General features: G+C 38.4%; 1 protein-coding gene and 2 pseudogenes across 1 annotated transcript; all 3 read right to left on the bottom strand.

Annotated features, from left to right (window-relative positions):
* Window positions 1-2,351: 2,351 nt before the first annotated feature.
* LOC137947700 (D-xylose-proton symporter-like 3, chloroplastic) lies at window positions 2,352-3,977 on the bottom strand (annotated as a pseudogene).
* Window positions 3,978-4,682: 705 nt separating this feature from the next.
* LOC137947699 (aldehyde dehydrogenase 22A1-like) lies at window positions 4,683-5,111 on the bottom strand. Its single transcript, XM_068793476.1, has one exon. It carries the CDS (start codon window positions 5,109-5,111, stop codon window positions 4,683-4,685), a length of 429 nt encoding a protein of 142 aa, XP_068649577.1.
* Window positions 5,112-5,521: 410 nt separating this feature from the next.
* On the bottom strand, window positions 5,522-7,693 carry LOC137947698 (aldehyde dehydrogenase 22A1-like; annotated as a pseudogene).
* Window positions 7,694-15,381: the final 7,688 nt, after the last annotated feature.

Raw genomic sequence — 15,381 nt, 5'->3', positions numbered from 1 at the left:
TCTCCCTCACGTTATCATTTTTTCTCCCAAAAGACCTTCCAATTTCTTGCGATTTCCCCTGTTTCAGTTTCTTTTTTCATCGATTTTGACATTTGGACTTCTCGGCCTCCCTCTCTTCTCCCTCTCTGCGTACCGTCGGAGCGCCGCCTCTATCGGCATTGCCCACCGCCGTCGCCATTGCCCACTGGCCCGTCGTCGTCGTCATCGCCGTTGCCCGCTGGCTCGCCCTTGACGAAGACGACGACCCTGAGGAAGACGACGATAGTTTAAAACTATCATCATTAATTTATAAAATTTATTTATAAAATAATTATTTTTATTTATTTAATACATTTATTATATAATTACTATATTAAAAATAGTGATTTAATAGTCATAATTAAAATATTTTTAAAATAAATATTTGATAAATTATCTTGGCATAATTATCCAATTGCTATAGTTAATTAAACCAATGGTTTTAAATTTTGTGATAATATATTATTAATTAATAATACATAAAATATATTATGTACAAATATATAGTGTATTAAATTTATGATTAGATCAATTTTTTCTCTTAAATTATTCATTTTTAGGTTAAAGTATATCATATGATATTAATAACTCCACATATTACTTTCATTTTTTTTATTTATAACGTTATTAATAACTCCACGTTATTTATAACGTTATTAATAACTCGACGTTATTTATTTATTATTTGTAATTAATCATGTGCGTATTTCATTGGCACATGTAAGTACCATATTAATGCATAATAATATATCTAATTCAAGTAATAAATATATTAATATATTTAATTATACATTAAATAATTTATTCGTGTAGTAATAATGGTTGTTTTACCTAATTTGGGGTTTAAAAATTATGTTGTAATTAAGTGTATTGTAAAGGTTTAGAGATTCTCTTATTTTTTATGTTTTTCTCATGTTGGGGCACTAACATTGGAAACTGTTTTCCAGTGCACATGAAGTCGTCAACACTAACACCAAATGCGAAGATGATTTTCATGTACATGACTGACATGATCTTCATGTTGGACATGAACTTGATCTTCAAGAATCCATTTGGGACACTAACCCCGCCCTTAGTGGAGTACCAGCACCCGATTCATCTTGATGTTGGAGGTTGAAGACGACCTCTAGCATACAGAAAATATATTATGTTTATTGAATAAAATTCTATTTTTTGAATATATTGATAAAATAATATATTTATAATATATTTATTTATTTATTTATCTTACTGTATTAAATTAGTGATTTAAGAGTGGTAATTAAAATATTGTTAAATCAAGCATTTGATCAATTATTTTGGTTTAATTAACCCATTTTTTAATTAATAAAATCAAAGATTTTAATTTTTTTTAAATATTATTAAATAATAATACGTACAAATATATAGTGTGTTAAAGTTAGCATTTGATCAAATTTTTTTTGTTTAATCATTCCTTTTTATGTTAAATAATATCATATGTTATTAATAAATTAATAACTTAACTTATTATATTCGTTTATGTTATTTTTAACGTTATTTAGTTATTTTTTATAATTAATCATGTGCATAGTTAATTGGCTCACGTAATTACTGTATTAATGTAAAATAAACTACAAAAATTAAATAATATAACATTCAATTTAATTAATTAGTATATTAATATATTTTACTTATACATTAAATTACTTATTCGTGTAGTAACCAGGTTTGTTTTACCTAATTTGTGGTTTAGGTATTATGCTTTAATTAAGTATATTATTACAAATTACTCATTCTAATGTTTTTTATATTTTTCTTATTTGGGGGCACTAACAATGGAAACTGTTTTCTAGTGGCTTAAAATTCAGCTCCAACGCTTATCTTTATGTTACATTCTATTTTTTGCTTTTCTAAGTGACAAGATTCCCTTTCACAAAAGTAAAGTAATCCGACGTGGGTCTTCTGGTTGTCCGATCACCTGCTGTTGAGGTCCCAGTTTCACAACGCAATTCAAAAGGAGGAAGAAGACGATAACGAAGGTGAAGAGGAGAGTCGTAAGGAAGAAGGGGGATAATCAAGTTTCGTCAAAGGGAGGCTTGCACCTTGGGGTTCAATTTCGGAGAACACCGATCCTAGGGTTCCAGGGGAACGTCAATCCTGGTTCATTGAGGAGAACACAGATCCTTGTAATTTTTTGCTTATCTTTTCATTCCCTAATGTCTAATGTTATAAATGTTCAAGGGAAAATTACAATTTTGCCCCTCCATGGCATTTAACTTGAAATTAAACTAAATGAATACTTAACTGACTCAATCAGGGTTATTGACTCAGCCATAATGTCTCAACCTGACTCAGCTCACTATTTGGTCCATAACATCACACCTCTCCTGGAGAACGAGCTTGTCCTCGAGCTCGAAGGAAGAGTATGCATGCCGACACAATTGTGGGCGCCGAAGCCCTCCGCTGGTCCTCCTCGTGGGCCATAGGTGCCACCTTAAAAAAACAATTTTTTTTTGTTTTGTTTTTGTTTTTGGTACTTTACTTGCTCCACTGTATTCAATCTCCATTGGGTCGGTTACTTACAGCAATTATTGATCTTAAAGCAGAACCTTACTATGCAACATAGAAGAGAGAAGAAGATAGCATTGTCTTAGCATCTGAGAAAAACAGTAGGGATTCAAGTAATTTGGTTGAGAACACCACAGAAAGATACCTCTTTTGCGAGTGGGAAAATCTCAGACACCATCAACCAACTTACTGGACCAAATGATAGCTGGTAGCTGCCAACATATAAGAGGAGGGCAACTATTGCAAGTATAGGAAACCCTTGAAATACGTTATAGTAAGCTGTGAGAAGGGATAGAGCAACAACAAGGGCCACCTTCCAAGGTCGTCCACTTTCAAAACAGCTATTCCAGTCATCAATAAATTAAACACTCCTATTATAACTGAAATTCGAGCAGCAGCGACGCGGCAGAAAATCCAGCAGTCTGCAAAATTGAAGCAGCATAGTACAATCCACTGGGCTGCCCAGTTATCTGCTGAAAAAGAACTAAGCCGCCTGCAATAATGAAGGTTTTCAAACGTGGTCCTTCAAACACCTCCCAGATACTTCCTTCTGATTCTTGATCAGAATATGCTGATGTTAAGGACGCCAAAGTATCTTCTATTTGGTTCTCCGATACCACATCTCCAACAGTACGACCCCTTAGCCTTGTAAGAGCATTCATAGCCTTTTCTTTGTATTCCTGTAGAGGTCCTTTCCCCTGAACTGCCCTGAGAAGTAACCAACGTGGAGATGGTAGTAAACTCCACCTGCCTATTCCCATCAAAACAGCAATTAGCACAGAGGCCAAACAGGTAACTCCATCCACCAATAGCATTAATCTCAATACTGCCAATGAGGTAACCCAACAGAATTCCTAGAACTATTAAAAGTTCCCTCCGGGAATTTAGTGTTTCACGAATCTGAGATGGTGAAGTCTCGGCAATATACAACAGAGCCCTATGTATGGCCAAGCCAATACCAGCACCATAGACAAGCCGACCAAGTATAAGAGCACCAAGGGTAGGAGCGAAGCCAGTGACTAAACCACTGAAGATATAAAGCAAAGAAGCTAATATCAATTCTCTTCTTCGTCGAAGAAAATGTTGAAAATCAACACCAGCGGGCCCAACTTGTATGGGGCCATCTTATTTTTTTTTTTAAGTTGTAGACGCACAATGTGTCGTGAATAAGTTAGACACAGTAAAGGTGAAAGAAATTATGGGACAGAAAAACGAAGAGAACAGAAATGGGAAAAATACGCGAGAGAGAAGGAAAAAGGGAGCTAGGGCAAGAGACGTGCGTCGCCGGTGTTGGAGAGGAAGTTCCTGCTGTCGGTGTCGTCGCCGTCGTAGTTGCCGCAGAGGCTTGTTGCTGCCGGAACAGAGAACAGAGTGTTGTTTGATGCTGTTGCCGGAACAGAGAACAGAGTGTTGTTTGCTGTTGTTGCCATAGTCGGAGCTCGGGACTCGAGACTGTTGTCGGAAGAAGTCAGGGTTGGACGCCAACGTTGTTACCAGAGAGGAGAGAGCCGTGGTGGCTCGCCTTTGCTGGACAGAGGGGTCGAGGAGCAACGCTGCTGCTGAACAGTGTCTGTGTGCGCAGAAAGGAGGTTCCCTTTTCTCTCAAGTTTCATTTCTGTTAATACTTTGTTTGTGAACTCGATTTGTGTATTTTATTATGAGAATGTGTATTTGCCAGATGTTATGGTGTATATTCAGAATGTGGATTGAATAGATTAGCAGATTTGTGGTTGGGTTTGTGAAATTTATTCAATAAAAAAGCTGCAACGGGATAAACCAGAAGGGAGCCAATGGAGGAAGGGTGGTACCATGTCACACCACTAAGTTGTGCATATTACAAAGAGATAGCAGATCCTGATGTGGCACCAATATCAGATCCCAACAGTAGATCTCCCAAGGTAGGGAATAAATACCTTGTCTCATCAAATGTTAAGTGGGACCCTCTCACCAGCTGCAAAGCTCCAGGTATCAGCTTGTGACTTTGATAATCTTTTCAGGGTGCAAAGGTGGTTGTGTTTAGGTACTCCACAGTGAGGGGTAGACATTGTGAGAATGGCAAAATACTCTGGGATCACAAGATTATGGATTACAAGATTAAGTTGGCTAACAAAATCGCAACACTCTCAGCATTAAGATCACAGAGGTTCAAGGACATTCCCCACAGTAACAAAATCAACTCTAGCATGGACCCTAGACAGAAGATGCAACACCATGCATTGAGCTGCTACACCATCATTGCCAAGGACAAAAGTAAGATGTCTATCCTCCACAATAGACTTGACAAGACAGCAAGCCCGAAGTCCTTCAACACCAGCAAACCACCCAAAACCGCGGTGTTTCACTCCGCCAAAAGGCAGAGACTGGCACATGTACGTGGTGGCAAAATCATTAATTGCAGCAACTCCGTAGTGAAGTTTGGAAGCTCTTTCTTTGGCTCGACATTGGTTACTAGAGAAGACAGCACATCCCAACCCATAATTTGAGTCATTTGCAAGTTCAATAGCCTCTGCATCAGTGCTAAATTTCATTATAGGGATGATGGGACCAAAAGCCTCTTCTTGCATTAGCTTAATTTTTTATTTACGTTTACTATAACAGTTGGGGAAAAAAAAATGATCCACAACTGTTGTGGACTCAATAGCACACCGAGTCACACAACGAAGGAGGCAACAACAACTCACTCAATAGGATTTATTTCTTATATTACTTTGAGTAGGATTTATTTCTTATATTGTTTTAAGTAGGGAGTTATTTCTAATTACTTTTATATGTAGGGGCATTATGGGAATTATTGTAACCCTAACCCTAAAACTCCATGACGTGATCTATTTAAAGGGAAAGAATGAATGAATGAGGCAAACTTTGAGATTTTAGAATAACCTAGTGTAAACAGGCTGAGATCACCTCTTGATCTCGAGTTTAGAGTTTACTCCAAAAACCCAACATACCCTTCACCCTCCATTGCCATCCATCTTCATCCATCTTCCATCACCAGCATCCCAAGTAAGAAGAGGAGCTCCCTGCCCCTTTTCCGAGCCCAAAGAGAAGGTCTTTCCTTCTTCTCGGCAGTAGCAGCAAGAGAGGCCTCAACTCCTCCCTTATCGAGCAGAAAAGTGAGGATCTTCATCCTCAGACCTAGAGTAGTCCTGGTGCAACGTGGGAACTGATCACAGCAGCAAAGAAGAGGTAATAATCTATTCCAAACCCATGTTTCAAGTTAATTCAGAAAGAAGGTTGCAATCTTAGTTTGAGCAGTAACAAAGAGGGTCAAACCCTCTTTGCCGTGATCAAGAAAAGAGAGCAGCTTACTCTAGCAAGCTTAGCATTTTTGTGGGGTATCCTACCATTCACAACAACTCGTTAGGATCCACAAAAGAGGAGCTTTCATCCTGGCCGAGCACTGGTCAAGAGAAAGACTCACTTACAGACCTTTGACGTGAAGTGAGTTTTAATTCTAAGTGTTGGAGTCTCAAGTTCCACGCCATGTTACTCAATCCATGACCCGGAACCGTAACAACAACATCTTCACCCAAATTGCCAAAACTTCCCCGACCAACAATTGCTGCCCCTTTTTCTATGGCATCTTCCCCAAGATATTGAAGTATGTCAGCATGCTCTTGCAAATATATTGCTCCCATATCATATTGGCCTGCTAGTGGTGGACCAACACAAACAGATTTCACAATTTTGACTACTTGAGCCACAAAAGCAGCATAAATGTCTCGATGAACATAAAATCTGTCAGCACCAGCCTGTTTTGTCCACTAGATTGTAGAGCAGCTCTAACTACAACGTGGGCAACATGAGAAACATCAAGATCTTCACACAAAATGAATTCATTTTTTTCCCCAAGCTCAAGAGTAACAGGTATTAATGTTGCTGCAACATTCCTCATTATCATTTTGCCCACGCCTGGTGATCCAACAAAAATGGTTTTATCAACTAAAGCTACTAAAACTTCTCCTGTTTCTGCAAATCCGGGTATTACATGAACCAAATTATCGGGGACACCAACAGCAGCCAAAGCTGCTTGATTGATTCGAAAATAGAAACAACCAGACCAACTTGCATGTCCAGAACCCTGTATGACAAGACCATTTCCTGAGAACACAGCTGCTAACATGGGAAAAAAAAATTTCCAGTCCCCACAACAGAAATTTCGCAGCTGTTGACCGGTATCCCAAAACAGAGGTGGCTTTGCCCCAGTTTTTACAAGCCAAATCGAGGAATTCGAAGACTCACCTGCGATAGCCGTGGCGTGCAGAACAGAGGTTGCGTTGGCCCCAACCTTTAGCCTCTTATCGATGCTCAACGGGCCAGATTTTGCCTCCGTCAGGCGCCACTGTTGATTCAGGCTGCAGTCGGCCGGAAGCAAATAAACCGGTGACTGTTCGAACCGTTGGGGGAGATAAGCTTGCCGAAAATCATGGCTGAGCTCGTATTTTTCGAACAATGGGGTTGTACCGGCGTGGAGGACATGAGGGGTTTCCATGGGGGGTGGAATCAAGCGACCCCAAGGTGAATCCCGATTCATGTGGCTCTTCGTCGCTGCTCTGGCGCTCAAGCTCGCGTCGGATTCCTACTGTTTGGGCGGTGGTTTAGGTTTCAGTTGGGAAATAGGGCTTCCGGTCTCGGAATTTGCTTATTCCACAACCCGAACGTCCCTCTCCGCTTTTGGAATAGGCGTGACGGCCTTTGGAGTTATTGGCTTCCCTTGTTTGGAATGCCTTATTCTGGATGGCGTCACGGGAAATTCCTGCTTGGCGCACCCCAACTCTGCATCGTCCTGAATGGCGGAAGTTTGTTTCTCCCAGAATTTTTTACGCTTGTTCCTCCACGCAGCCCAGAAATCTGCGCTTTCTTTTCGGCTTTCCTTCAACATCTCTCGTATCGCCGCTATCAATTCCTCCTCATTTCTGGACAACTTCCCACGCTTGCCTGCTTTGATACCAGATGTTGACATCCCAGTTCCACAACGCAATTTGAAAGGAGGAAGAAGAAGATAACGAAGGTGAAGAGGAGAATCGTAGAGTAGAAGGGGGATAATCAAGCTTCGTCGAAGGGAGGCTTGCACATTTGGGTTCATTTTTAGAGAAAGCCGATCTTAGGGTTCCAGGGGAACGCCGACCCTGGTTCGTCGCGGAGAACTCAGATCTTTGTAAGTTTTTTGCTTATCTTTTCATTCCATGACGTCCTTAAATAGGGCTCATGTTATTAATGTTCAAAGGAAAATTACAATTTTGCTCTTTCATGGTATTTAACTTGAAATTAAACTAAATGACTACTTAACTGACTCAATCAGGGTAATTGACTCATAGTGTCTCAGCCTGACTCGGCTACTATTTGGTCCATAACACCTGTCCAATCAGAATTTGTATATCCTTCAATATTAGAGATACCCCTTTTTTAGAATAACAAACATTTTCCTGGATCACTCTTTAAGTATCTCAAAATCCGATAGACTCACAACGCTCATTGCATATGCTATATCGGGCCTTGTGTGTGATAGGTAGATTAATCTTCCAACTAATTGCTGATAATGCCTTTTGTTTGCTGGGGTTTGATCTGGGAGAATTCCGAGCTAATGATTCATTTCCATGGGCGTCTCTATTGTTTACAATCAAACATTCCGGTTTTGGCTACAAGATCCAACACATATTTTCGTTGCGAAAGGAAGACTCCAAGTTTTGATCTTGCACCCTTAGTTGCAAAAAAAATATTTAAGTTGTCTGAGATCCTTCATTTCGAATTTAGTGGCTAAATACTTCTGTAAAGCTTGCATTTCACATGGGTCATCTCATGTCACAACCATATCATTAACATACACAATTAAAGTTGTTACTTTTCCTTCTTATGTTTTATAAACAAAGTGTGATCTGAGTTACTTTGCTTATAGTCGAACTCCTTCTTTGTAGCTGAGAATCTCCCAAACCATGCTCTAGGTGACTGTTTCGGCCCGTACAATGACTTCTTCAATTTACAGACTTCACCTTGACACAAAGAACCACTTTTAAGTTCGAGTGGTAGCTCCATGTAGACTTCTTCTTCTAAGTCTCCATTGAGAAAGACTTTTTTAACATCAAATTGTTGTAGAGGCCAATCTCGATTTGCTGCTACATATATAAGAATGCACATTGTATTGATCTTAGCTACTGGTCCAAAAGTATCCTGATAGTCTATCCCATACCTTTGCGTATATCCCTTTGCAACTAGCCAAACTTTATATCTTTTAATACTTTCATCCGGTTTGCGTTTCACCGTGAACACCCATCGACATTCAATTGTCTTTACTCCTTTAAGCTGTGGAACAAGTTCCCAAGTGGCATTTTTTTGTAGATTTTCCATCTCTTCGTTCATCACCTTTTTCGATTTTGGATCAGCTAATGCATCCTGAACATTACTAGGAATAGAAACCCTGGATAATTAATCAACAATAAATGCATATGATTTAGTCAACCTATGGAAGGACACATAGTTGTTGATCGAGTATTTGGTCTTAGCTTCAGGATCAGGTTCATACTGTTTTGTTGGAACTCCCCTATTCAATCTTTGTGGATATCTAGGGGTTATATTTTCTATAGTAACACGTTTTATTAGACTCATCAAACATAGGATTCGTATTTACCTAAGGAGGAAAATTCTGGGTTGATTCTTCAGTTTTGTGGTGCAAACGGAGCCAACTCTGAGGGTTTTTCAGGACTCTTGGCTTCATGGTTGTGATCACAGTCATGTTGCACATCATGATAACCTGGTTGCTTAAAAAATTCATTCACTACTTCTAACTCAATAAACTCAGCGCCTCCGCTAGTCTCTTGTTGAACATTCTCTTCACTTGAACTCTCCCCCTGAAGAGGATTCCAAGAGACTCCCCTTGAAAAATAAGGCACTGATTCATGGAAGGAGGCACCTAGAGTCACATGGAGCTTTTGGGTATGTGGATCATAGCATCGATATCCTTTTTGAAATTCAGAGTAGCCAACAAATACACATCGATTCGCACATGGATCAAGTTTATTTCACAAGATTTTTGGTATATGAACATATGCGGTACACCCAAAAATCCGGGGTTCAAGGTTCGGAATATGGGGAATTGAAATCAGGGATTTCAACTTGCATTGAGGAGTTTGAAAATCTATTACTTGAGAAGGTATTCGATTGATGAGGTAGGCAGCAGATTTGACAGCTTCGACCCAATAAAATCGAGGCATGTTCATGCCAAAGAGGGAGGCAGGTACTACTTCCAAAAGTTATCTATTTGTCCTCTCTGCCAATCTATTTTGTTGGGGAGTATAGGTGCAAGAGGTTTGATGATGAATTCCATGATGGGTTAGAAAATTTTAGAGAGAAGCATCGACAAATTCAGTACCATTGTCAGATTGCAAAACATGAATCTGTTTTTGGTACTAAGTATATCATTTTGTGAAATTTATGAAATACTAGACATACACCACTCTTTTTTATAAGTAGGGATACCCAAGTTATTCTAGTGCATTCATAAAAAAAGGGAACAAAGTAACGAGCTCTAGAAAAAGAGGGAACCTTTACCGGACCCCAAATATCAGAATGCATAACTTCAAAAGGTTTGGAACTTTTATTCAAACTTGGTAAATAAGAGATACGATGGCTCTTAGCCAGTTCACAAGTGTCACAATGAAAATCCAAATCATTTAAACTTGAAAAAAGTTGTGGTTGCAATTTTTTAAGATAACCAAAGGAAAGATAACCTAATCTTCGGTGCCATAACCGTATAGTTGCTTGAGCAGTATCTTCACTTCTAGCTTGATTTGCCTGACTGATTTTTGATCCCCCATTCTCTGTCAGCTTCAAATAGTAGAGTTTGCTTCGTCTAATACCATAACCAAGAATCTTCTGGGTTAGAATGTCCTGAAAGACACAAAATGAGGGCAAAAAAGTTACATTACAAGCAAGATAGGAAGTAATTTGGCTAATAGATAAAATATTGTATCCAAGAGATGGAACCACAAGGACAATATCTAATGTAGGATTATTAGACAATATAACAGATCCTTCCCCAGTAATAGGAGAGGTACTACAATTAGCAGTGGAAATAACCAATTGCGGAGAAGATAGGACAAATTGTAACTAATTAGAATCCCTTGTCATGTGATCGTATGCACCTATATCAATAATCCAAGTTCTATTCTTAGAATATGTAGAGAATACTGAAACTTCACAGATAATACCTGGATGGACAACATTTGCCATAGGTAGCTGCTGATTTTCTTCCATGGATGTCACCATAGCTTTCCCAACAATCTTTTTACGTGGTTTCTTTGAGAAGTCCCACCACTCTGGATAGCCAATAATCTCATAACAATGCTGTTGTGAATGACCTTTCTCCCAACAATGAGTGCATACCAGGTTGTTAGCTTTTCTAGAGGATTGAATGTTTCGATTGTTTGATGATCCTTGTTGAGTTTGGTTGACCAGCATAGCTGAGGTCTCAGAGATTGGACGATAGCTCCCCATTGCTATCCTTGTTGATATTCTCTTCTGATATATGCATATGTACTCTCCAAATCAAGTTTGGGGTTTTTTCGCAAGATTTCTCCCCAAACCTGGTCAAATTTAGAGTCAAGCCCACTGAGAAAAATATGAACTCTAAGCCTAGCCATCGCAAAGTGCAACTGAATTAGCCCTTCGACTGTTCCTTCTTGAGATATAGTTCTATGATCAATCTCCTGGAAAATTACAATCGGTTCATTATAGTACGTTGATAATTGTCTACCATTTTGTTTGGTAGAAAAAGATCTCTGGTTCAACTCAAATAGATAGGTTTCATCTGACCCATCATAAAATGTTTTTGATACGGCTTCCCATATCTCCTTGGTAGTGGAGAGGCGAATAAATTACTGCATTAGCAACAGACTCATTGAGTCAATAAGCCAACTTTTCACCCTTTTATTTTTAGTAATCCATGTGACAAGATTGGGATCTCCAGATTCTGGTTTTCTCATTCCATCGGTGAGATATCCAGCTTTGTTGCGAGCATCGCATCTCCATGAGTTGGGACCATAACTAGAAATTGGTCTCATCGAGGATGATTCCAATTGGAAATGCAGAATTGTCTTGGTGGACGATAATATGCGATGATGGTGCTGGGATAAGTTTGGTTGATGCGTTTGTAGTGGTAGCCATTAATTTTTATCACTAGATTATCCAGAATAGTCCTAATCACAACTTCATCTGCTCTGGAAATTTTTTCCCGTTCGATTCTGGTCCGGTTCTGCCTGGTCCGGACCCGCTGGGTTGACCCACCGGTCTCGGTCTGTTCGATCGACAGATAAATAAAGGAACAGTAGTTCCTAAGTTTTAAAAAATACCTCTTCTTCTTTGGTGAAGGTGGTGGTGCATCAGTTCTGCAACGGCGGTGGTTCGTCGGCTTTTGCGAGTCCAAGCCCCAACGAAGTTCGGGCGGTGGTTTGTCGGCTTTTGCAAGTCTGAGTCCCATCGAAGTTCGGGCGGTGGTTCATCGGCTTTTGCGAGTCTGAGTCCCACCGGAGTTAGGGCGGTGGCTCAATGTTACGGAAATGAACTAAAATCCTCTTGGACAACGGTAGAGCTTTTTCAATTTCGTGGTAATGTCATCGGCGACAACAGGGCTGCTGGTGCGGTCGTCAGCGATGTTCTTCGGCTACGGGACAACATTGTGGAAGACCGTCGAGCCACAATAGAAAAAAATAGAGTTCTGCTTTGTTGTTTTCCTCAGCGACTTCTCTTCTCCTTCTAGTCGCCGAACAACTCTGATACCATGTCAAATAGAGGTTTCAAAGAATATTATTTTTGATGATTCATTCTTCTCCCAACGTAGGCTATTTAACATACATTACATTCTAATTTTAGATTTAATTTCGATCCTAAAATCAAGAGAAAAATCACGGAAACAATTCATTTCCTACAATCACGCTAAAATCACAAATTTAGAGTTTTGCACACACTATTACATAAGTTCACTGAATGTCAAGGAACTATTTTATAAATAAGCTAGGAACATGGACAAAAATCGATCAAAGCACAATGAAATATCAATGAAATCTTCTTGAAGTTTAGGAGAAAGTACACTTATAAAACATCTATGAAACAAAAAAAAGTTACAAAATCCATTGAGTTCTAAAATAAAACTATAAAATGATAAAATTATCCTATCGCAAATATGAATTGATAACTGTATTCATAAAACATAAACATAACTTTTCATATATTTCTTTATAGAATTATCAATGTTAAGTTGAATCTAGTTTGCAAAGACTAAAGTAACTTATACTTAGAAGAATAACTATGATAACATATCTTATTTAAAAGTGCACTGAAATAGCTTTTGAGTTATACAATTATATCCTAAAAAGAACTAAAGGATTTTAGCAAATTATTGTTAAATTTTTTGTGATATTAAAAATATTAGTTAAAAAATCAACATTGTAAATATAACCATCTAAGTTCATAATATTTTGTGAAACGTATGAGTAATTTTTCAATATCTGTTAGTTCAATAAAAATAATAACAAAAATCGAAACAAAAATGTTTAACCTTTCAATGTTTCAACTAAAATTTGAAAATAAAATTTTAATTCCAATTAATTTTAAGTGTGCAGAAACAATAAAAGAATAAAAAAGCCTGAGTGAAGAATAATATTTCAAAACAATAAAAAAAATGGCTAATGATTTTGTATTTAGATTTATACATGAAATGAAACTTAAAAAATAAATTTTTTATACTAAATAAGATTTTTGGGTGGAAATGGTATATAAACTTTAGTGAGATTAGACTGCAACTAATAAAACTGAATTTATTTTAGGTTAAAGAAATATTATTTTAAATATACTATTAGTAAAAATTTATAAAAAGAGCATTAAGATAACAAAAAAATTGTTAATAATCAGTTAAAAGATAACAGGAACATTAAGTTAACAAAAATGTTAATAATTAATTAGAAGAACATAAGAGATGACCGGAAGTGAGGGAGCTTTCCCTCTTGTCATCTGTCAGAAAGATGGGAAAGTTCCTCTTCAGTTGCGTTTGAAAGAGGAGAAGAAGAGAAATGAATATTATGCACAGACTTAAAGCGATTAATATTGTTTTAAGAAATGTGAAAGTTTCTCGGATGAGGAGCGACGTGAAAGGACAGGAAGATTGAGCAATAGTTCCACATATTATATGATCGCACTTGCCCATTACTTTTCTTCTCCAAATTCTGCTGTAAAATCCATAAATAAATCAAACTGAAATGTAGATGGTTTGAACTTCTAGAAATTCGTCAACAACCTCCTCTCCTCTCCTGGTGCGGTAATTATTTCAGAAAATAGTCAACGCGTGATTTTTCTGTCTTCATTTATCCTCCTGGTGGGCATTTAATCCGTTGACGCGGTTTTCCGATAGAGATGACCGATGAAAGAGTTGACTTTAGTTCCTCGTTTTGGGGAATGATCGAACAAACAGGTCAAGGCGAGGAAGACGATGAGTAGGGTACGTTGAGATAACGTCAACACCATGGCTGATGAGTCAACTATAATTCTTACGTTCGATAAGAAAGATTAAATTCTCTGTCGCATAGCTCTCGCTTCTATGAACATCGTGGGGGCTTCTGTCTTTCCAATTGCTAAAAAAATAGGTATTTTCCTCCTAGTGCAGGTCTGGTCTTCAGTCTCCCCAGCTTCGGATTTCTTTTCGTTTTTCTATTGCCCCTGACGCATGTTTTGGCTTCTGTTTCGTTGAAGATAGACATTGCCCTTCGCCTGGGAAATGAAGAGACGCTTTCAATGGAGATGCTTTCTATTGCCCTTCTAGTTCTTTTAAATGAAGTCTCCCCTGCTTCGGATGCTATCAAGTATGCTGGAATGCAAGATAAAAATTCTCTAGTTCACTCGAAGCTGGTGGTGAGGGCTCCATCCAACTCCACCAACACCTCCAAATGCCTCCACTTCATTAGACATTTCTCCAAACCATGCATCACATCACCACCAAGACAAAGTTTTAAGTGGTCAAACATTGATGGAGTGGAATCTTGATGTGTCAAATGCCTTTATTACAATTGCAATGAGAAATTCGCCCATAGCCGCAGTTGCAAGAATGGAGAAGCCTGTCAATGATGATGAACAATCCTAAGGTCCTTTCATCCATTATTTGGCATTATACAGTCTCGGTAGATGACTCTAGAAGGGCTCATCAAGCGATAATGAGTTTTGATTTCTAGTTGATAGTGGTAGTATCCATAACTTTATTTGTGGCCAAGTTGCAAAAGATAAGATCTTTCCCTTCTTCAATTTTCTTTACTTTTGTCATGGTTAGTAGTGGAAAAAATGAATTGCTAAGCAAATGAGCAAGAAAGCGAAATTAGTTATGCAATGTTTTCACTTTGGAGCCAAATTCATCTTGCAATCTGTTAGGTAGCTGAAGTTGTCCTCGGCATGAAATGGTTACATTCCAGTGGGGAGATTATATAGAATTTTAGTGCCATGACTAAGGAATTCATTTTAGCAAGAAAAAAGGGTGAAGTAGGAGGCTCATTCGGGAAACACCAATCAGGCCTTTACTTTCGGAGATATCAACTCTCCACCCTCTTCCTATGAGCATGTTGTGCTCTTTCAAATGAGGCTCACTACACAACTTGACAATTCCTATATTCTTTCCTCGCTTGCTGAAGTTTTGCATCACTTCTAAGATGTTTTCAAAGAACAAAAATGGCTACCGCTACAATGACAACATGATCACCACATTCCTATTTTACCAAGAGAAGCCTCTACTGGTGTTCGACTATGCAGATTGGTACACATCGATAAGGGTGTGATTGATCAAGGTTGGTTCACAAAATATTC

This window comes from Aristolochia californica, unplaced genomic scaffold (genome assembly GCF_029961685.1).
Source record: "Aristolochia californica isolate CCGP_79_NKW_82.1479 unplaced genomic scaffold, dmAriCali1.0.hap1 SCAF_13, whole genome shotgun sequence".
Lineage (NCBI taxonomy): Eukaryota > Viridiplantae > Streptophyta > Magnoliopsida > Piperales > Aristolochiaceae > Aristolochia > Aristolochia californica.
The sequence above is the reverse complement of the archived record's forward strand: the minus strand, read 5'-3'. Positions and strand labels throughout refer to the sequence as shown.

Excerpts from the sequence above, each read along its gene's own strand:
- LOC137947699 (XM_068793476.1), bottom strand. The coding sequence starts at position 5,111 with ATGCAAGAAGAGGCTTTTGGTCCCATCATCCCTATAATGAAATTTAGC.